This window comes from Mobula birostris, chromosome 19 (assembly GCF_030028105.1).
Source record: "Mobula birostris isolate sMobBir1 chromosome 19, sMobBir1.hap1, whole genome shotgun sequence".
In the NCBI taxonomy this organism is placed as follows: domain Eukaryota; kingdom Metazoa; phylum Chordata; class Chondrichthyes; order Myliobatiformes; family Myliobatidae; genus Mobula; species Mobula birostris.
Genome location: NC_092388.1, coordinates 45,605,797 through 45,629,454, shown reverse-complemented (window position 1 = coordinate 45,629,454; position 23,658 = coordinate 45,605,797). Strand labels below are relative to the sequence as shown.

The following is a 23,658-nucleotide window of genomic DNA, read 5'->3' as shown; positions in this document are numbered from 1 at the left end:
ATTCAGAGTTCAGCAGAGGAGGACAAGGGGCTTAATTAGGAAGGGGAAAAAAGATTATGAGAGAAAACTGGCAGGGAACATAAAAACTGACTGTAAAAGTTATAGATCTGTGAAAAGAAGAAGATTGGTTAAGACAAATGTAGTTCCCCTACAGACAGAAACAAGTGAATTGATTATGGGGACCAAAGACATGGCAGACCAATTGAATAATTACTTTGGTTCTGTCTTCACTAAGGAGGACATAAATAATCTTCCGGAAATAGTAGGGGACAGAGGGTCCACTGAGATGGAGGAACTGAGGGAAATACATGTTAGTAGGGAAGTGGTGTTAGGTAAATTGAAGGGATTAAAGGTAGATAAATCCCCAGGGCCAGATGGTCTGCATCCCAGAGTGCTTAAGGAAGTAGCTCAAGAAATAGTGGATGCATTAGTGATAATTTTTCAAAACTCGTTAGATTCTGGACTAGCTCCTGAGGATTGGAGGGTTGCTAATGTAGCCCCACTTTTTAAAAAAGGAGGGAGAGAGAAACCAGGGAATTATAGAGCAGTTAGCCTAACATTGGTGGTGGGGAAACTGCTAGAATCAGTTATCAAAGATGTGATAACAGCACATTTGGAAAGCGGTGAAATCATCGGACAAAGTCAGCATGGATTTGTGAAAGGAAAATCATGTCTGACAAATCTTATAGAATTTTTTGAGGATGTAACTAGTAGAGTGGATAGGGGAGAACCAGTGGATGTGGTATATTTGGATTTTCAAAAGGCTTTTGACAAGGTCCCACACAGGAGATTAGTGTGCAAACTTAAAGCACACGGTATTGGGAGTAAGGTATTGATGTGGATAGGGAATTGGTTGGCAGACAGGAAGCAAAGAGCGGGAATAAACGGGACCTTTTCAGAATGGCAGGCAGTGACTAGTGGGGTACCGCAAGGCTCAGTGCTGGGACCCCAGTTGTTTACAATATATATTAACGACTTGGATGAGGGAATTAAATGCAGCATCTCCAAGTTTGCGGATGACACGAAGCTGGGCGGCAGTGTTAGCTGTGAGGAGGATGCTAAGAGGATGCAGGGTGACTTGGATAGGTTGGGTGAATGGGCAAATTCATGGCAGATGCAATTTAATGTGGATAAATGTGAGGTTATCCACTTTGGTGGCAAAAACAGGAAAACAGATTATTATCTGAATGGTGGCCGATTAGGAAAAGGGGAGGTACAACGAGACCTGGGTGTCATTATACACCAGTCATGGAAAGTGGGCATGCAGGTACAGCAGGTGGTGAAAAAGGTGAATGGTATGCTGGCATTTATATCAAGAGGATTCGTGTATAGGAGCAGGGAGGTACTACTGCAGTTGTACAAGGTCTTGGTGAGACCACACCTGGAGTATCGTGTGCAGTTTTGGTCCCCTAATCTGAGGAAAGACATCCTTGCCATAGAGGGAGTACAAAGAAGGTTCACCAGATTGATTCCTGGGATGGCAGGACTTTCATATGATGAAAGACTGAATGAACTAGGGTTATACTCGTTGGAACTTAGAAGATTGAGGGGGGATCTTATTGAAACGTATAAAATCCTAAAGGGATTGGGCAGCTAGATACAGGAAGATTGTTCCCGATGTTGGGGAAGTCCAGAACGAGGGGTCACAGTTTGAGGATAGAGATTAGGAAGAACTTCTTCACACAGAGAGTGGTGAATCTGTGGAATTCTCTGCCACAGGAAACAGTTGAGGCCAGTTCATTGGCTATATTTAAGAGGGAGTTAGATATGGCTCTTGTGGCTAAAGGGATCAGGGGGTATGGAGGGAAGGCTGGTACAGGGTTCTGAGTTGGATGATCAGCCATGATCATACTGAATGGCGGTGCAGGCTCGAAGGACTGAATGGCCTACTCCTGCACCTATTTTTCTATGCCTCTGGGTGCAGGAGAAAGCTGCACACACAGATGGGTGCAGGTGAAAGCTCTGTCTTCGATGATTCTAAAGCATCCAATATGTTACTTAGTTTCTCCACAAATAATTCCATAATCTTAGTCTCTTTTAAGGAACTTTTTCTCAGCATTGATTACTTTTTGTATAAAGATTGCTTGAATGTCTACCTCAATATCCCAGTGATTTAGAACTTGACAAAATACAGAAGATGTGGTTGAGATGCATAATCGAGTTCGGGATGATTTCCTGTGCCTTCTAGTGACACTGGGCTTTCCTAAGTTTTTCAATATTTATGTCTGAAGTGCTCCTCAGCTGTTTCAATACATTCATGGACTATGTATGGCATGCATTTTTCTTCCCATTAACAGCACTCCACACTTTTCCATATCATGTTTCGTTTGCTACTTTCTGCCCACGTACTGATTTTGTCAAATTAATTCTGTTCTGAGCTACGTGTCAAATGACTCTGATAGGTTGGTATTCTCTGAAAATCTTGACTAATTTGCATTGAATTTTCAAGCCAAGAGGGAGGAATTCTAACTCTGAGGAATGGTGGTGGGGGGGGGGGGGGGAGAATTAAAATTTATCTTCAAACAGGAATGTAGCCTTTTGCCAGAGCACCCACTTCCCAGTTTAAAGGAGGCATATTTGGAATCCCATATGATGAAATCTAACTTGCTCCAAAGAGTTCTCTTTAGAGATTGTTGAATGTTAGCTTTGTGTTTCTTAACTTAACTCAAAGTGAGCATGATGGCTTTCTTGATGAATTGGGAACTGACAGGTTAAACAGAGTTAGAGCTAGGTCTTGGTCTGAAATGTCTCCTCGTTATTTCTCTCTAGAGAGGCTGATTGACCTGCTGAGTTCCTCAAGCATTTTCTGTGCAGTTTAAACTTTATTGCTTTACATTTAAAAATACATGTTGCATTATAGGATCAGCAGATGCACCAGAAAGAGAGATTCTGCAAGGAGGTTTGCAGTTGGAGAACAAAGATGTTCATCACATCTTTGGATGAGAAGGAGCAGGCGGACTATGGTCCGTTAACAGACCAGTCACTTTCATTGCTGGGAGTCCCTGTTTCTGTGAAATTCCACCTTAATATGAAACCGAATCAGCTTATCAAACCTGCTTCACCTGCCCAATTCCTGCCACCACAGGAATTATCCCCATCACCATCTACCCTTGCATCCTTTTTACTGAACAGTCCTTCCACCACAGTACACTTGCTCAATTCATCCAGGAACACACTGACATTCATAATGAAATCAATAAAAGTCCTTAGCATGTAACAGTGGACAAAATATAGAAGCAGTTCAAGTCACTACATTTTGTATAACATGGAAACGTAGTAATACAGGATTTTATCAGCACCTGTTTCTTACATGTCAAAAAGCAAAAGCATGCATTTTTCCCAGTGAAGCTATTTTTTTCTCCAATGATATATATATATATCTACACACACACACACACACACACACACACACACACACACGTACTTACACATATATACTTACGTAATTCAGTTTTTTTCCCTATATCTATCATGTATTGCATTGTTCTACTGCTGCAAAGTTAACAAACTTCACGACATGTGCTGGTGAAATTAAACCTGATTTTGATTCTGACGTGTCAATCTAAAATAATTCTAAAATTACCTCTTGTGTTTATATTAGTGCTTCAGATTGAAAAAGCACTATTCCTGGGAATAATTTGTTTGCAACCTTTTGTTGTGAGAAAATGTTCACCTTACTTGTGCAATAGGCAGGGCAAATTGTAAGTTACGTCCTTGTAAATAATTAAAGGAATTAATTATAATGACTCCTAATGACTGTCTTCTCTGTTTCACGCGGTTTTTATTTTCATTGCAGCATTGACTCTCATTGTTACCCACTGGAGCAACTTAATGACGAGCTTTGTATTTTTCCATTTGTCTCTTTGCCTTTCACTATATTCTCTGAATATATTTCTGTACATTGAGGCATTTGTCTTGATCAGCTTCTCCCTATTTCCTGTAGGATTTGTAGATTTCACTGCTAATTAATTTGTAAAACCCATTAGTTGTTCTGCTTGGATAAAAGGTGCCTACTGATTCTTGCTATTAAATTTATAATGCATTTTCAGCATATTGTTCTCAAATGGTTAATCCGTAGAGGTGCAAAATGGACACCTGCGGATGAAACATTATACACCATTGAAGCCAATAGTCAAGGTAATTGTTTGGATGCACAATGGGCAGCTGATTTGCTATTGTCTCTTTTGAGTTCCTGTTGGATTTTAAATTTACACCTCTCCCCTCCAATTTTGCTTTGATGCAGTGTTTTCTATTTATTTAGTGAAAACACTCTCCTTTATTGTGAGGACTTATTTGTTTTTTCACCATTCAGGTACAGAGATATGGATGAATTGCGATTTGTAATCCTTAAGCAGTTTGTATTGGTGGTTTCAATATTTTGACCAAATCACTGGGGTAACGTACTAAGATGTAGGTGGCATTCTTATATTCAGTATGCAAGAACAATCCATTTGGTTGGTAGGTCGATGCATTGTGTTCTGTATAACAAAATGATACTAATACCAGTGCTTTGTTGAGTGAAAGGCAGTAGTGTAGAAAATTATGCTTCTGATTGCTGCTAGTAAAATGAATTATGACCTTGATCTCAATACCTGCTTGTGCAATTGGATCCTTGATTTCCTCACTTCCAGACCCCAATCATTTCAGATTGACAACAGCATCTCCTCCACAATTTCCAACAGCACAGGTGCACCACAAGGCTGTGTGCTTAACTCCCTGCTCTACTTGCTTTACACTTACGACTGTGTGGCTAAGCACAGCTCCAGTGCCATATTCAAGTTTGCTGAAGACACCACTGTGATAGGCTAAATCAAAGGTGTTTCATAGGAAGGAAATTGAAATGCAGCTGAGTGGTGCCACAACAACAACCTCTTATTCAATGTTAACAAGACCAAGGAGCTGATTGTTGCCTTCAGAATGACAAAACCAGAGATACGTGAGACAGTCCTCATCGGAGGATCGGAGGTAGAGAGGGTCAGCAACTTGAAGTTCCTCAGTGTTATCATTTCAGAGGATCTGTCCTGGGCCCAGCACACGTGCAATTATGAAGAAAGCACCACAGTGCCTCTACTTCCTTAGGAGTCTGTAGAGATTTGGCATGACGTAGAGATTTGGCATGACATCTAAAACTTGGACACACTTCCATAGGTGTGTGGTGGAGAGTATATTGACTGGCTGCATCACAGCCTGGTATGGAAGCACCAATGCCCTTAAGTGGAAAGTCATACAAAAAGTAGTAGATACAGCCCAGTCCATTACAGGTAAAGCCCTCCCCACCATTCAGCACATCTATATGAAGTGTTGTCACAGGAAAGCAGCATCCATCATCAAGGACCCCTATCACCCAGATCATGCTCTTTTCATACTGCTACCCTCAGGAAGAAGATACAAGAGCCTCAGGACTCACACCACCAGGTTCAGGAGCAGTCATTACCCCTCAACCATCAGGCTCTTGAACCAGAGGAGATAACTTCACTGAACTTCGGTTGCCCCATCATTGAAATGTTCCTATAACCTATGGACTCACTGTCAAGGACTCTTAATCTCATGTTCTTGATATTTATTGCTTATTTATTTATTATAATTTCTTTTTGTTTTTGCACAGTTTGTTGTATTTTGCACACCGATTGAACGCCCAAGTTTATGTGGTCTTTCTTTGATTCTCTTAGGGTTATTGTTCTATAGCGTATGCCTGCGAGACAATGAATCTCAGCTTTAAATATGGTGATATGTACGTACTTTGATAAACAATTTACTTCAAACTTTGTGTTCTTAAATGTACAAATGTCAGCACTTTTTGGTCGCGCTGAAGATAGGAGGGAAGGTGAGGTTTCTTATTTAATACAGCAAGTTGTCATGATCTGGTGTGCACTCTTTGAAAAAGCAGTGCAGGCAGATTTAGTAGTAACTTTCAAAGTAGAGTTGTATAGATACTTAAAAAGAACTGTGGGGCAAAGCAGCAGGGGGGTAATGAATAACATTAATCTTTAAAAGACCTGTCAGTCGCATTGAAGCCCTTTTGGCCTTTTTTCTGAGTTGCGTGATTTTCTGAAGTGGATTCAGATTACATGTTTATTTGTAGTGAGGTTACATATGTAACCGCATCACCACATATGGTTCAAAGAGTTCAGAAAGTTCAATGACTGGGTTCTCCTTACTTGTTGTTGAGTGCCGTTGAGTCGCGTCGACTCATGGTGACCCTGTGGATAGCGTAGATGTCCGTAAGGTTTTTGTGGCAAGATGCAGAAGCAGATTGCCAGGCCTTTCTTCAGATACTGCTGCTGCGGCCCAGACTACCTCACATTAATCTAATCTTATTATCTTCTTCCCATGAAGAATGTATTTTGGGTGTCCTATAGAAAGCATCCTGATTTGGTTTGCCCAGAACCAAAGAGAAAATGAGAGGAAATTATAATAAAAGTTAATCGTCTCTTTAACATGTACACTTTATCGTCAATCAATTAAAAACTTTTTTGGACAATGATTAAAACTTTGTTCATTTTGGAACATGTTAAACAGAGATTCACTCTCCAGAATGAATTAAACTGTATTATAATTAATAAATTAATGTCTATATAACTGTTTTAATCTCATTTCTCAGGTTTTCATATCCAAGTGACTCTCATACCTGTTTTAATGCATTCCATTCCCCATATACCAGATGAAAAACAAATTAAATCTTTCAGATTTACTGAATCGAAGTGTTCACTATTTAAATTATTTTATAGTTTATAATATTATTTGAAAGCCACTGATTGTCAGGTCTAACAGAATCTGATTAGAAGGTTCACATTTCTAAAAGGACATGTAATTCAAGTCACATCATATATTTCTGCCTTGATTAATTTAATCCAATTTTCATATGACTGCTTATAAAACTAGTGTATTTATAATACTGCCAACCGCACAATGTCTTTGCATTGGGGCACTGCTTGCTTAAAACATCTGCTGAGTATTACTTTGCATCATTTACCCCCTGCATTTACATCAGCTTCAATTTTCATCTCAGTAATTACATGTTTGCATCACAAACATGTGTTACTCAACGTGTTTACAGTTATAATTAATCTGGTTGGCCTTAATATCCCACTGCGCCAGAAGTGCACTGGGCACACAGGCGTGTCAAATAATAAAATCTATTATATTAGAATATATAGAGTGGGTTAGGATGAATGCGTTAAATTTGAAGTAATCACCTCTTATTGTATAATTTGGCTGCATTTTTTTGTATTTGAAATTCTGTATTCTAGTCATTTAGCCAATGTTTATTTGAGTACGAATGGACTTCAGACATGATAATTTATAACCATTGCTACATGGACGTTCACTACAGACATGGAGATTTGTAGATTCATTGTGTCTGTTAGCGGTTTACTGGAGCTAATCCCAATTACTTGCTAGTTTTGTTACTGTTTGATACTACCTCCTTCCACTATTCATAACGTCAGCCATTTAAAATATGATTTGGGCCATTCTGAGTTGAGAGACATTACCTGTTGGAAATCTTGACCTCATTAACACATTGTAATTTAGGCTTTACTTCATCCCCATATAAGCAGTGCTGATTTTGGTAGCCACAAAATCTTTTCAACACCTCAACGCACCAAAAATTATGAGCAACAGTTTGTCATGCACTGGGCAGCAGACATAGACATTTCTGAACTGAGCTCAGCTGCTAATGCACAGAAGGCCAGCGAGAACGCTTCTACTATTTGATACAGCCATCCGTGTTTAGTTAATGCCAATATCTGCTTAAAGCTTGGATCAGATTTGAAGCTTAATTTCTTTATTTGACAGACCTGAAGACGAATACAAGGTCAGAACCGGGCACTGTAGAGGAAGAAAAATAAATTGCGAACAATGGTTTTAGTATGCTCCCAGTATTTCCTGTAGGGAAATATGCAACCCAGTTTTAACCATTGTAAGTAAGATTGACTGAGGTAGAATTTATTTTCTCTCAAGTCCTTTGATGTGTGTAGTTCTCGGGGTAAGTATTTTGGTAATTGTTGGTTTGTGTAGAATAAGTTTTTACAACGGGGAAGGCGAATTAATTGAATGTTTGAGTTTTACTGTTGATTGAGATCAAGAAAATGAGTTGTTTTCTGTATGGAAATGTACGACAGGTGCCATACTCCTAAATTCTAAACTGTCCTGCAATCTCTTAATATAGACAAATTAAAAAAGGACCAACTTCTTAAGAAGGGTGCAATTCTGGTGGATGGGGTGGTGTTGAATGGACCTCTTCTGGACGCAAAAGCAGGCGAAAAGTTCGTTGAAGATGCATTCCCAATCATCATGGAAGAGGCTGTAAGGAAAGCCAGTGATGTTAATGAGAAGGTACAAGCCCTCTGATTACCGATGCTATAAATATGATTTATCAAAGGCAGTAATCAGATAAGCATTAGCTACTGAGCTGGAGCTACAGTGGGACTTGTTAACTCCCAGCTACAAAAGGCATCAAAATGAACAAGCATGTTATTTTTCAGTTTTGGTTATTTTGTGTCTGTGAATAAACAACTATCAGCAAATCCCTCAAGGATCTAAGAACAGTTTGTTATTCATAAGATAGGATATTGTCTGTAGATTTAGATGATTGTAATTTAACATTGAATAACATTGTGTTGAATCAGTCTTTAGATTCCTTGATGTTACACAAGCCTGATCCTGCAAGGTCCTTGTGTTACTTTATGCACTAGTTAAGCATCTTTAGAAATGGTTACAATGTTTAATCATCTTTCCTATCTCAACACCTGCTGGTGTTTATATTATTCAACCGTGTCCCTCAATCAAGTTTCTGAAGAACAATGTTTAGCTTTTCTGTTTATCACTCACTGCAGTATTTTTTATTAATTTTCATCCTATTTTGGTTTTGGAAGCCTTACAGATAACTAGATTGCCAGTGCAACTATTACAACAGCTTCTGCTGCCAGGGTGAAAAAATATTTCTGAAAAGTTGTCAGTTTTGTAATATCTGACCCTGTTTCTATGATTTTGAGATATAGACAGAAAACAGTTCTTAAATAAGATGATTGTAAGTTATAATATAGTGAAAATATAATTTTTCATTTGTTACTTAAGGTAACCTATTTAAAGTAAATGTGGTTATTTGTAACTTGTGTTCCTGCATGTATTTCCTGTCTTTTCACCGTTATAGTCGAAACTACTTGTGTAAACTTCACACATGTACCTTCACTAGGTGCATCTCAATGCTACCACCTAGTTTTCTGTCTTCCCATCCAATAAGATAGCTAACTGTTACGTTCACAAACAAGAGAAGATCTGCAGACGCTGGAAGTCCAAGCAACACACACAAAATGCTGGAGGAACTCAGCAGGCCAGGCAGCATCCATGGAAAAAGTACAGTCAACGTTTCGGGCTGAGACCCTTCAGCAGGTGTGAAGGGTTTTGGCCCGAAACGTCGACTGTACTTATTTCCATAGAAGCTAACTGGCCTGCTGAGTTCCTCCAGCATTTTGTGTATGTGTAGCTGTAATGCTCCAAGAAAATCGATTGTAGTTGATCTAAATTTGTAGTTTTATCATCAGTAATACAATAAAAGAACTAAAGACAATATTTTTATAAAAATAAACCATATGAGTAATATATTTTCACCAACCTAAATCTTTGAATCCGACCACTGGAGGTTTTAGTGCACGCTAGGTACTCCTAACTTTGTATGTGTTTTGCAGGTATGTGAGTGGCAGCCTCCTGAAGAGCTTAAGAAGCTCCTTGACTTGGAATTGAGGGATGCAGGAGAATCCCATCACCAACTGCTGCAACGATGTCGGGATGTTATCAAGTACAGCGTTAAAACAGGTAGGTGATCCTCCTTTTAAATGGTTTTGCATTAAGAATACTTTTCTTTCTCATTTGAAAATAATCTCATTGGTATTCCCATCTGGGATGCCATAAATGGTCGGCATAGTCACAGAACTGAATGGAAAAAAAATACTGTTTTAATATATGTCATAAATTTATCCAATGGATGATATCCCTCATGCTTCAACAATATGTGACTGCAGCCCTTCAACAATATCGGTTGACTGTTAACCTAAGAACATAAGACGTAGGAGGAGAATTAGACCATTTAGCCCACTGATTTTGCTCTGCTATTCCATCATGGCTGATTTATTATCCCTTTCAACTCCATTCTGCTTTCTTCTCCCCATAACACCCTTAGTAATCAAGAAACCATCAACCTCCGCTTTAAGTGTACCCAATAACATGGCCTCCATAGCCATCTGTGGCAATGAATTCCATAGATTAACCTTTCCCTAGCTAAATAAAGTCCTCCTCATCTCTGTTCTAAAGGGACATCCTTGTATCCTGAGGCTGTGCCCTCTGGTCCTAGAGACCCCACTGTAGAAAAGATCCTCTCCAAATCCATTCTGTCTAGGCCTTTCAATATTCAATAGGTTTCAGTGAGATTCTCTTTCATTCTGCTGGTGAGTACAGGCCCAGAACCAGCAAACACTCCTCATGCGTTAACCCTTTCATTCCCGGATTAATTCTCACGAACCTCCTCTGGACCCTCTCCAATGCCAGCTTACCCTTCCTTAGACATTCTTTCAGCAGTTTTTGGCAGGCTGCAGTCACCGTGAGCGTTAGGAGAATGGGCAAAGAAGTAGCAGATGGAATATGTATGAGAAGCATTTGGTTGCTCTGGTCTATACTCAGACTTTGGTTAATAGTAGATAAGAAAAGGCTGGGAACCTCTGCATTAGAGTTTAGACAAATGAAGGGGGTGGGGGGAGGGGAAATATCATTGAAACCGATCGACTATTGAAAGGCTGAGGTAGAGTTGAGTGGATGCGGAGAGGATGTTTTCTGTTGTGGGGCAGTCTAGGACCAGAAGGCACAGTCTCAGGATAGAAGGACGATAGAAGGACGTCTCACGAGAACAGAGGTGAAGAATTTCTTTAGCACGAGGATAGTGAATCTGTGGAAGTCATTGCCACAGATGACAGTGGACACCAAGTCACTGAGTATACTCCATTTAAAATGGAGTTTGACAGGTTTTTTGATTATTAAGGGCGTCAAAAGTTAGCAGGGTTGTGAGGGAATATAAATCAGCCATGATTCAATAGTGGAGCAGATTGGATGAGCCAGTTGGCCTAATTCTGTTGCATTGTCTTATCTCTGATGTGATATAACACTGGATGTCTCCTGTGATGCAGTGTTTATTCTGACTATTAGAGTTGTAGTACATTCAATTGATATTGTCATGTAACAAAACTGAAAGGTGACTTTAACAAATCCTTTAAGTTTTTCTCCCATTTTATATTTGATTTTGAAGACCTAGAAATGACCATGCTAGAATTAGGAAATGTAATTCATCTGCTGTTTCCAAACACTGAAATCCATCTTTTGTTCATGTCTGCTTTTTGCTACGGCTAACAAGGTAAGCTTTCTGAGACAGTGGTCAGGCTTAGCTGTGGTGCTGACCTCGCAGCACGCAAGTGAAATGATAATTGGAAATTATAATTCAATGCAGCTTTTTTTTCCCTACAAGTCAAGTCATTGCCATTGAATGATAGGACAGTCCAGCTGGAGGGATATAGTACCAAACAAGAGAAAATCTGCAGTTGCTGGAAATCCAAAGCAACACACACAAAATGCTGGAGGAACTCAGCAGGCCGGGCAGCATCTATGGAAAAGAATACCTTTGATGTTTCAGGTCGAGACCCTTCAGCAGGAGGTCCCGCTGAAAGGTCTCAGCCCGAAACGTCGACAGTTTACTCTTTTCCACGGATGCTGCCTGGCCTGCTGAGTACCTCCAGCATTGTGTGGACTATAGTACCAAGCATTATCTGCCTCTCTGGCCAATCTACACACTCGGACCCAACTGTCTGTACAATCCTGATAAGCGTCTGTTTTTCTTCCCGCTTTCATCCTTATTCTACTGCTTTGAAACATAAAATCTGTGCATTTGCCGTCACTGCTTTACCAAACATGCCTTTGCATTTTTTAGCTGAGTGTAATTTTTGTAACTCCACCAGCAACTGTTTGTAATGAACACTGAAAATGCAGACGCCAGTCAAGAAACACATGAAAGAGCAAACCCAATTCCCTTGCACTAATGCGAATCTGAAAATTAATAAGGGATCCCACTAAGCTTCCCTCCAGCATTCCGCATTTGTAGTGTTTCATTCAACAGAGCTGAGGCATTGTTCAGTGTTCGAGGAGAACGTGACAGCAGGCTTGTTGTGAGGTTGTTTAACAGGTGTAATCGGCATGGCATAAGGGCAAATCCTTTTTGCATATCTGATTGAAAAATGTGCTGAACATAAGCTTTCTGATAACCTTGGGCTGAATAATGAAAAGAAAAAGTGGACTAGCGCACTGACCCCTGTGTCAGCTGTTTACATCTGTTCTCCTTGCAAATACCATATCAAATTGAGACCATGTTAACAGTGAAACTCACAGCTCTAGAGAGGGAGTCTTTCAACTCTATGTTTTCTGGTTCGAGCTTATAAAACAGCTAAGATGGGTGTCCAGCAGCAGGATGTTGACTTGGGTTCCCTGTTCATTTTAGGCCAGTATTTAAATTGAGCATCCTACCATATAGATAACAATGAAGGTGAAATCCTTGAAAGTAGATGAACACGCTTCTGAATGAATATAAAACAACTATGCCAATATCTCCATTAGAACACTAGACAATATGGGAGAATTAAGTTAAGAGTATTTTACACCCCTAGAAAAATAATTATAGCCATTTACTGTATTATGTTATAGTGCATTCAACAAACTCTTTTGCATTGTAGTGCAAGAACCCCAGGGTAATGTCCAGAAGGCAATAATCTTATTTTCACACTATCTAAATTTCTTTGACATTTACGTACTTCGATAATAAATTGACTTTGAATTTTAGCTGAGCAGTGGTGCTTTTTCAAATGATTTTAAAATTTACTGCTGTAACTGGTTTCCTCTTCCCTGTTTAAGGCTTGGTGTAATTCGGTCTATGCGGAGATCTTTCAAAACTGGCAATTCCTCCCTGAGTTGCAGTGGCCGACTTTCTGCTGATGTGCAGGGGGGTCAAGTCTGACTCGGCAAATTACTTTCACGTGTTCCTGAAATTCTCTCCTTTGTTAGCTTGTTCACTTCCTCTGTTGCCGTACCTCGGAGCTTTTACGTTTAATTGACTCAGAGGTACTTTGGACTGCAGAGTAGAGCTATGGCAACAAATCCCACCTACAGAAAATCTTCATTGACCCCTGTTTAAGGCTGAAGATTTTCCGGACATGCCAATCATAAGCAGCACTTTGTGAGGAGTAGCTGACAGGACTTGCAGATGTTGGAAATCTAGAATGCACCCGTTGGCCCCGTTGACTCATTCAACCCCAAGAGACTCCATTCAGCAAACCTGATGTGATCTGTTTGTACAGGCATGAGAAAATAATAGTTTGCGTGAGGTAGCTAATCTCAGTCAGATTTCCAGTAAGATATTTAGTTAATTAGAGTACCCGTGGGAAGGAAAAATCCACACAAGATCTCTCTGTTGATCTTCTTAACGAGTGACGATCCTTTATCAGGTTGTTATTTCACGCTCATGTGACTCACACCTGAAAAATCATACAGGGGGACACACCAAACCAATTTACTTTAGAATGAGTCATCATTTTCAGGAGAGGAGTGCAGGTGGGGTCATGAAGCTCATGTGGGTATTGGGGGGGAGTGAAGCTGGGCGAAAGCTTAAATTCCAGCTTTTCCTATTCTGCAGTGAAGAGTCACGAAGCTACCTGTACCTGTCGCTGGACTGCTGCCAGGTAATTGAAATGAAGCACTTCAGCTTTGTGACTGTCACTTAGCAATTCCCAACAATGGTTTCTTCGCACTCCTCACATTTTCCACAAGATCTGACATCAACATCTGTTATCCTGTGAACCAGTGGTGTAATGCTATCTCCTGAACAAAGCAAAAGAGTAAAATTAGATCTAATACTGCAATCCCTGCAGAATATTTGAATAATTTCTCACAAACTAGGATTAAAAAGCCAAAGAAAATTGATTTTTCAGCATTACATAGTAGGTTCTGGTAGATATTTTTTTAATTCGGTATATATTTCCCGCTTATATTTTTTTCCTTTTTTTTACCCTCTCTCCTAGGTGTCAAATCCATTATGAATTTTATCATTCCTTGAAAGATCCAAATATTGAGCTTGAATTATCAGTCATAAGGTTACAGGAACGTTTGTAGCTTTTCCTGCCTTGGTTCTAAAATGAACTTTTACCAGTTTGAATCCATTTCCCCGGCTGTACTTTTACTATTTAATTTAATTTACCGTGCAAGCTTTACGTGCATTCCTAGCATTGGGCTTCCCTTCCTGGATGAAAAACCCAAGTCCTTCCAACCTCTCCACAGTCGCCAAACCTCTGACACTAGATTTCGACCTCATGGGCTTTCTCCCCACACTTCACTAAACCAGGTTATAGATTGTCATAGTTTTCAAGTTTTCTACCATTGATCCGGATGTGTACTCATTGTGTACATGACTGCACAGTGCATCTTCGGAAACAACAAAGGTTTGGATCCTGGTCTTAATTAAAATATAAATGAAAAATTACTATGCATGCCATGTGCTTGGGAACAATTCGGTTACTATACGGGCACGCACCCACACAGCTTAGAGGGGACAGTGATCTCCAGCTCACTTGGTACCATGTTATAATGTTGAATCAGGTTCACGAGTCTGGCAAGTGAGACAGAAAACACTGACTGCGAATAGGTATATTAATCATTTATTTACAAGCAGTAAGAATTCGACTAAACATCCATGCTCCCCAAATTGCAGAAACTACAACGCTGAGTATTCAACAAGCAAACTTAGCTAAAAGCCGCGCAGAGCATACCTTCCCAATGGTCATGTGCATCACTTGCCTTAAACAAGGGAAGAGAGACAGAACCTCTCACACATGCTCTCTATATAGCCAGGATATTTGAAACTGGACACCAAGCAGCTAACCAACGGGGGGGGGGAGAAAGCAGCTGCAGTTTTTAAACTACCCAATCATGATGGAGGCGACTTTTGACAATCAGAGTAAGGCATACTCCACCCCCCTCCCCACAAGACACGTACCTAACTTAGCCTTCTCTTCTTTTGGCTATCAGCAGCAACAAGCAGAGGTAGGAGGTCCATGAATGCAGTTTTCTGAGATTGTTTCTTTGCTCTGACTTCATAGGTCATCCAAGGTTCTATAACCAGCTATACGCGGGAATGGATCACTATTCCCTTGTTGCTCGCTTTATTACCGAAGCTCTCAATCCCAGCGTGTGAGTAGTTTTCTTAACTTTTCTTTATCGCATAGCTTCTTTACATTATTTGATGTTTAATATATTTCTCATTTATCCTGATGTATTTTATCTTCTCCCTCTTGCTTGCTACAGACCATACCACAGCAGTTTAAAAGGGAGATGTTAGGATTAGCCACAAATTCGCATTATGAGAAGCCTTTGATTAACATCTCTTCATCTTGTAGAGGCACCAACCCACTATTCAGCAAGATGTTGAGTAGGGAAATTAGGGCCGTTGCTGGCAACCTTTTATTCCACAACGTGACAGAGCATTACTGGTGTAATATTTAATGTTAACCTGATCCTTGGGTGCTTTAATCGCTACTTCACACCAACAAAGTTCATGACATCTACTGAGATACAATCTGTGAACTCTTCCCTATGAAATCGGAAGAGTGTGTAAGTGCCACCTTTCACTACACAATAGAGATGGAAATAAAAAAGTTCTTTAAAATCTAGATATCTTCTTGCACAATCAGACATTTTAAAGCTTTGAGTTTTCCTTTCTGTTTTCTTTATTCTGGATAACTCTCTATGGATTTAATAAGCCAGAAAGATAGACGTAGTACCAAAAATATAGGCCTGATTGAATTGGAGAGAGCACAGAAAATATTATTTTGCATAATATTCAGTCAATAAAATCTGAGTGTAGTATTGTTTTCACTGTAGAATAACTGACCAATGTAGTATTTAGCACTTTGTACTGACTTTGGAAGGATAAGTGAGCCAATGTCAGTGTCCTCTCCCAGACTTTTATCCCCAGCACTGGCATCCTAACTGCATTCAGTGAGCTGTGCTGGACAGGTACCATTGTCAACATACCTGACTACATACCTGAAACAGACACTGAGTTCTGAGCTGTGTCACAAGAAAGAATTGCCATGCAGGCAGAGAAAGTTATTTAATGATATTCCCAAGGCTCCTATAAAAATTACAATATCTCCACTGACACCTAAAGATCTTCTGTGCATTACTGCACAAAATAAAGATGGTGTGATGGTATAGGGTTTGCTGAGCACAAAGTTCTAAACTCAAATGAAGATCTTAAGACCTATCCGATGTAGATAACTACAGGTACCCTCACTAAAGACAGGTTATATTGTATCTAGTACACTTCCCTCTTTATCCTCCATGGCGAGTTTAGCTGCCAGTGCCCACTATCTGAGCAGAAGGCTCCCCACTCTCTACCAGCTAACAAAGTAGTTTAAAAACAGCCCGCACATCAAAGTTGCTGGTGAACGCAGCAGGCCAGGCAGCATCTCTAGGAAGATGTGCAGTCAATGTTTCAGGCTGAGACCCTTCGTCAGGACAGCCTGGTTATTTTCAATGAAACTCATTTAAAACTCACAGATGATTTCCCTTATAAAAGATTTCCAAGTTACAAAAGATCTCTAAAACACAGAAGCTTTCTATGTTACTGATACAATTCTGGTAAGCTAAAAAGATTGAGTTGCCGATAAATGAATCGTCTGTTGCTGAAATTGAAGATGGAAATGGGTGGATTCTAGTTCCCTGTCTTTGTGTCATTCCTCTTGAATTTCTTTGACCATTCTTAACAAGCCTGACTGCTCTCTTACATTTGTACTGGTTTTGCCACTTGGGTGACTTTACAGACGTGATTATCTGTTTCAGATACCTTTTCACACAGGTGGTCTAAATACTTCTGCGGACAGAGTTCCCAGCTACCCACAGTTAATGCTGTGAATGCTGGCTGCTTGAGTACACAAACCTTCCAGCCATTAATAGATCAGCTGTTTGATGTCCTGGGTGGTCTGCAAGCTTTATTGAATTAAATAACCTAGCCAGTGTTGTCTGGTTTGATGCAAGTCAATTAGCATAACCCCTTTGTCTTATACTGCATCTCTTAAGTAATCAGCTTTGTGCTGGGACCAGCAGCCTGAGCTGTATAGACAGTGCTGTTAGAAAGCTAAGCTTGGCAAAAAGCACCCCCCCCCCCTCCCCCAGCCCTAGACAATGAATATCCATCACTCAGGACCATAATGAGATCCTCTGTTCTGTGTTGTGAGCCTACAGAAGCCAGGTAATGGAGGGAGGAGCATACCGCCTCTCAAAATATCCACCCGTCTTTGGAAGAGACACTGTTCCCTACGGTGGCCTCATTAGTCACCTCGGAACTGACAGAACCAGAGTGGAAGTTTATGAGAATCTTATGGTGTGCACACTCTGTCCAGTACCAGAATAGCAATTATATTTCGGTCTTTTGACAGGAATGCTTCCTGAAATAGAGCTGACCCATATCACCGTATGGCAGGATTTTCTAATTCCATTGAGTACTGTAGTACTGATATACAAGCAAATTAGTTTAAATCTCTGCTTTGCTACAATAGGTGCTTTAAATACGTTTCTCCATCTAATCCAAAATCCACCAATAAACAGGGGATATCTTCTTGCCATAGAGTTTTAGTTAGAAATATGCAATTACAGGACATCTCTAAGGTACAGTATGTGGATATGATTAATATTTAAGGCTTGACATTGCAGTGCGTGACCTTGCAGCTTGTCAAAAAGAAAGAATAGATTATTTCACCCAGTTAAGTGTCATCTGGGCTTTCTACCTGATACCTCTTGGCTCTGGCTTAAAGCTGTCTGAAATTACCTATTATACCAGGGAGAATATGTTCCACTCTTTCAGTACTTAGAGTTAATAATCTCTCTTTGTCACATTGTCATTTTGATGTTGGTTTTCCCAGAAAAATTGAAGCAATTTCCAGGTGGGGTTGAACTGAGATATTTCTTTATTCACCCGAGGTTTGCTGTGTTGAGAAGGACTGAACCTGAATTTCTTTTTTTCAAGTTCCAAAGCCGGAGTTGTCAATTATATCACCAAATCCCTTGTCAAATTCAGCCGTCAGTAACTATTTTAATGACTGCTTGTTCATTTTTTTTAAAAAATGATCTCTCAGTAACAATTTTCAGGTTGGATTTTTCAGTCCATTTATTTTGAGTGAGTGGTTCAAATGATTTTTTTTACACAAGGTGATGGTGATAGTCATGATACAGTTTGCTTAGTTTTTGAGTATCTATGTTTATGCCGATACATCCACATTTATATCCTTAAAGAGGATATTTAATGTCCTCTAAGTTCTACCTATGTATCATTTCTCACTGAGAAGACAATAGCCAGATATACAGTATGGCTTTGCATTTCCTTTGCCTTAATTTTCAACTGTTGTAAGCTGTGAAAGAAACAGGTCTGCTTGGAAATGATAATCGATTCATCTGAAACTGTTACAACATGATAACTAGTGCTGCCCTTCGGTTAAGTATGGAGTCAACAGGAGGTCCCGTTACAGCTGGCTGGGTTTAATTTTCGTGTTTATTGTTGCTGCACACGGACAGAATCCGGTCAGGTTTTGCTGAGGTTATCTTTGATATACAGTATGAAGGTGTTGAAATACAGTAGCGATGATCATTGCAATCAGATACCGAGCCAAACTGTCCAGTATGGAGGCTGTTGTGTCAGATGTCCCAAGCCAGACAAGCAGGGAATAGGCCATTCAGAAAAGACTTTTGAAAGCTTGCCAGGTTGATTATTACTAGTAACTATTTACAGCAGCAAATGTTTAACCAGTCTGTTAAGAATTGCTGTGGCAACTTACCCTTTCTTAAAGAAGATAGTTCAGTGGGGTAAAAGGGAGCGATTTAATGTGGATTACTTTCCTAAGTTTACCTACCTACTGGAGTGCTGGTTTAATTTTTTAGACCAGCTGACAACAGCACCCAAAGTATCAACGTTTTAAATGAGAGTTCAAAGTACATTTATTATCCATGCAGTATGCAGCGATGAGGTTTGTCTTCTTTCAGGCAGCCACAGAACAAAGAACCCTCCCCCCCCCCCACCGACCCCCCCACACGGGACCATCAAACACGTGGGGGGAAAAAACAGATTGCGCAAACAGCACAAAGCAAGTAAGCAGCACACAGAGCATTAGACATCAAACCGCAGAGACTCCCACAGCTACAAGCCGCTGAGGTGGATGACGCTGATGCAGGAACTGATAGCCACTGAGTCAGTCAGCCGCAGACCCATTCCAGCGCCGAAGCCCCCTACCCCCGATTGCACTCAGAGCTGACAATGTCAAACCTCAAACCCCAGCCTAAGCTGAGCCCACAGCCACGAGCCATGAGGCGATTGAGCTCGGCAGCATGGGGAGTGAGGGAGAGACCGTCCAAGCGCAGGCAGGTGGCACTGGACGACCACCCGGGTTCTGTTCCCACCATGGTCGATTTTAGTCTTGCTGGGTGCTAAATCCTCCAGGAGATCGCAGAGGCCTCAGTTCGTTCAGTCAGCTCAAAAATATACTCGTACAATGGAAATTACAGGCTGCAATTGATCACAGATCATAAGAAGAAGCAAAAGGACAAGTATATTTGGAAGAAGAGTATCTGGTGGTTTTGTAAGCTGTCTGCAGGATGTCCCCATTGATCACTGGCGCCATCTTGCTGGAAGTTGATGCATTTCGCAAACCTACATATCGCCTCGCCAAGTTCATTCCCATCAGCAGTTGCTCAGTAGGAAATTCCAGGCGGATACTTCATTGTGGTCCTGACGAAATGCTGCTTTGTCGGCGGTGCTTCCCAGCATATGCCCATTAGTGATGCTCCCTTTCAGGTGAACACAAAAGATGAATGTAAGAAAAACAGGGAGTCATTGTTAATGTGGCTTCTCAAGCAACATTCACTGAAGCAGGTTATATGATATTCCTCATTAAAGAGAGCTGGACTGGACTCTTGCTGTGTGCAGATTGGTGGCTCTGTGTCCGATAATAAGGGCATGGCTGCATTTGAGAACTACTTTATTAGCTATCAAGCACTTTGGGATGTCCTGTGGGTTTGAAAAGTCCCATGTTATTTCAGGACTCCCCTTCTTTCCTGCTTTATTTTCTCATCAATGATCTTGATTGCAGCTATACCTATGAAGTTGCACCAACATTTGTCCTCATGGAGGAAGCTGTCTTAAAGAAGATGAGGGAGCTCATAGGCTGGCCAGATGGGGATGGGATCTTCAGTCCTGGTAAGAGACAAATGCACTAATTCTTTTTTTTATTGAACTTTACTGAGATATAATGCAATTAAACTTATTGAACCATTCTCTTATATTTAGGAGCAATTATTTGAATAAGAATCAGGTTTAACATCACCGGCGTATACATCCTGCATAATAAAAACTATAAATTACAGTAAGAAATATATATTAAAAATAAATAAGCAGTGCGAAGAGAGAGCAAAATAAATAGTGAGGCAGTGTACCTGGGTTCAATGTCCATTCAGAAATCCGATGGCAGGAAGGAAGAAGCTGTACCTAAGATATTTTGTGTGTGTGTGTCCAGGCTCTTGTATGTTCTCCTTAATGGTAGCAATGAGAAAAGGGCATGTCCTGGGCAATGGGGCTCCTTAAGGATGGATGCTGCCTTTTGGAAATGTCTTCAGTGCTGCGGAGGCTCGTGCTGGCTGACCTGACAACTTCCTGCAGCCTTTTTTGATCCTTTCCCTCCATACCGATATTTTGTGTGTGTGTGTCCAGGCTCTTGTATGTTCTCCTTAATGGTAGCAATGAGAAAAGGGCATGTCCTGGGCAATGGGGCTCCTTAAGGATGGATGCTGCCTTTTGGAAATGTCTTCAGTGCTGCGGAGGCTCGTGCTGGCTGACCTGACAACTTCCTGCAGCCTTTTTTGATCCTTTCCCTCCATACCAGACGGTGATTTAGGATGCTGTCCACAGTACATCTGTAGAAGTGATACTGAGATATAATGCAGTTAAACTTTCTGAACCATTCTCTTGTATTTTGGAGCAATTATTTGAATTTACAGCCTTTAATCTTATCACATACCTTTGCTGTGTGGACTATGCTAGCTCCTTTTTCTCCAAACTTTCCTCTGCCCCTGCAACATTTTCTCTATCACACATGTCCATCAACTCTCTTTTGATTAATTTTTTTTGGCCATTAATCCACACTGAGGTAATTTAGCAGACTCAGCTGGTCTTTGTGAGGTAGAAAGAAACTAGAGCTCACAATTGTGATGAGAACCTGTGTAGGCACACATAGACACACAGACAGACACACAGACAGACAGAGACACATAGACACACATACACACACACACACACACACTTTCACCCCCCCCCCCCCCACAAGGTCAGGACAGAACTTGCATGCCGAGAGCCGAGAGGCAGCAGCATTATCTGCCAGATTTGTGATACCTGATTCATTTAACAAATCACACTTGTAGGAATCAGAGTTTGAAGAATATAAATTGTCAGTGAGGAACTTGATAAATGTTGTTGAACCAAGGAGTTGCCATGCACTGCAACTCTAAATGCATTCATCAAGAACAGTTGGCTCCAGTTAATAATCTGTGCTCATTTACTTCTCTGATGTGACCTTGCAAAGGCAGGTTCAAAGCTAAATGCCCAATGTGTTTGATCATGAACAGCCAGATTGCTTTTAACCTCCTGTCCTAACAGGACACTTGATTAGTCCCACAAACAATTTATTCCATGGGTACAATGAAATTCATCCAAGACCCATCAACTGTCTTTGTGCACAACTTATCATCAAGAGCTTTGAAATCCTTCAGAATTGCTTCAACCCTTATAACATTGAACCATGACTCTAAAAACAAGTTCTTAAAAAAATACCAATAATGCATTATCATGAACGAAAGGTACAGTTACTCAGCCAACTTATTAACTGTTGTGTGCAAAATAAGGTGTCATCGGTGCCTGCATTCATTATTGAGATTATAATATCGTACACTATTGGCTTTTAATATAACAGTATATTGCTGAGTGATTAAAGCATTCCAGTCATGTGATTATAATATAAACAATCATGAGTTAATTGCAGTTTTAATTAATGAGACAATAATGGAATACCAGTATTTTTAAATTGTGCAGAAAGAAAATATTTCAATGATGTTTTCGATAATCGATTTCCTTTTTGTTTGTGAGCTGAAGGAAAGTAAAAATGGGCAACCTAGTATGATCTAAGTTTCACTAATTGCCTGTCTATCCCGCCACACTGCGCTGCTGTGATAGAAGAACTGCTCATTTCCCAGCCTAGTGCCTCTCAACCAGTAATGACTTGCTCTGCTCTCTGCCTGAACAGGAGGCTCCGTTTCCAACATGTATGCTGTGAATCTGGCCCGATACAAGTGCTTTCCAGAGCTGAAGGAGACTGGGTTAGCCGGTGCACCCCGTATGGCAATGTTTACATCTGAGGAGGTACATTGGTAGAATTTGGCTAAAGGTTTAGAGATATTGTTGACTTGTATTGTTCCACTGTTTAGGGAAAATTGGACCTACTTATTGCATATTATTAGAATAGCAGATGTCTTCAAGTTTTATTGAGAGGTGGGGATGAATTTGGACTGAAAGCATCGGGATATCAGGAATGGGAGATCATGACTGACCTGTATCTCAGCTATATCTTCCTGCCTCTGTACCTTATCCATCGATGCCTTTTCTAAGCAAGTTATCCATCTTGTACAGATGGAAAAAATGAAAATGGATGATTAACGGGGGATCAATGTTCTTTGTCCAACAACAGATGATTAAGCTCTCATCATAAAGTACCTATTTGTATGGTAACCATGTATTTCAGTCCGGTTCCAACATGCATTAATAATTTGTGAGGGTCAAGGTGGAATTGTATTCAAAAACCCAGCTGAAGGACCTGTGCAGAAAAAGAATTTTTGTATACAACGAGGCTACTCAACTCATGCTGGCTTTCTGAAAGAAGTATACACTTGGTCTTTATATTTTTTTAAGATGAGTTTCCAGTCATTTATTTCTTCTACGACCGTTTATCCACTTCCTTTCGGCAAAATTTTAAGTATTATGATTCAACAATTGCAATGGTTGAACATGTCATATGTGTAGCTACAACCGTCTCCTGAACTTTCTCTTCACTCTTCTGTTGATTTTATTGCTCTTTTGCAACCAACTATTGCAAGTGGTCCTTTTTTCACATTTACTATTTGCTAGCTGACCCCCTCCTGACCCCTCTTTTTCAGTGGAAGAACTCCCAGTTTTTACTGGCAACTCTTAGTAACTAGAGTGGATCTTCCCATACACGATCAAAATAATTCCCTAGTGCGTTGTTTCCTTGGGTGTATCATCGTTAACAAACAGCCTTTAGTTTGTGGGAGGGCAGGAAAACAGGGCCAGATATGGATTTCCAGAGTTCTGAGATCCTGAGAAAAAAGAGACTATGGGAATGTTTCCATCATCTGGTTTCTTTTCCCTCCCCCGCTATGCAAAACAAAACCTAGCTTGCTGTTCGAACTTTTTATAATGTTGTCCTGAATATAGTATTGCTGCTAACTACACTTTTGTTATGA

General features: G+C 40.3%; 1 protein-coding gene across 1 annotated transcript in view; it reads left to right on the top strand.

The window, feature by feature from the left end:
• Window positions 1-23,658, top strand: part of LOC140212565 (acidic amino acid decarboxylase GADL1-like) — a 70,805-nt gene that overhangs the window by 5,559 nt on the left and 41,588 nt on the right. The window contains exons 2-6 of the mRNA XM_072283531.1: window positions 8,171-8,337; window positions 9,690-9,816; window positions 15,183-15,273; window positions 20,223-20,329; window positions 22,425-22,540. Of these exons, the coding sequence (XP_072139632.1) occupies window positions 8,171-8,337; window positions 9,690-9,816; window positions 15,183-15,273; window positions 20,223-20,329; window positions 22,425-22,540 (608 nt within the window). The remainder of the gene's footprint in view (window positions 1-8,170; window positions 8,338-9,689; window positions 9,817-15,182; window positions 15,274-20,222; window positions 20,330-22,424; window positions 22,541-23,658) is intronic.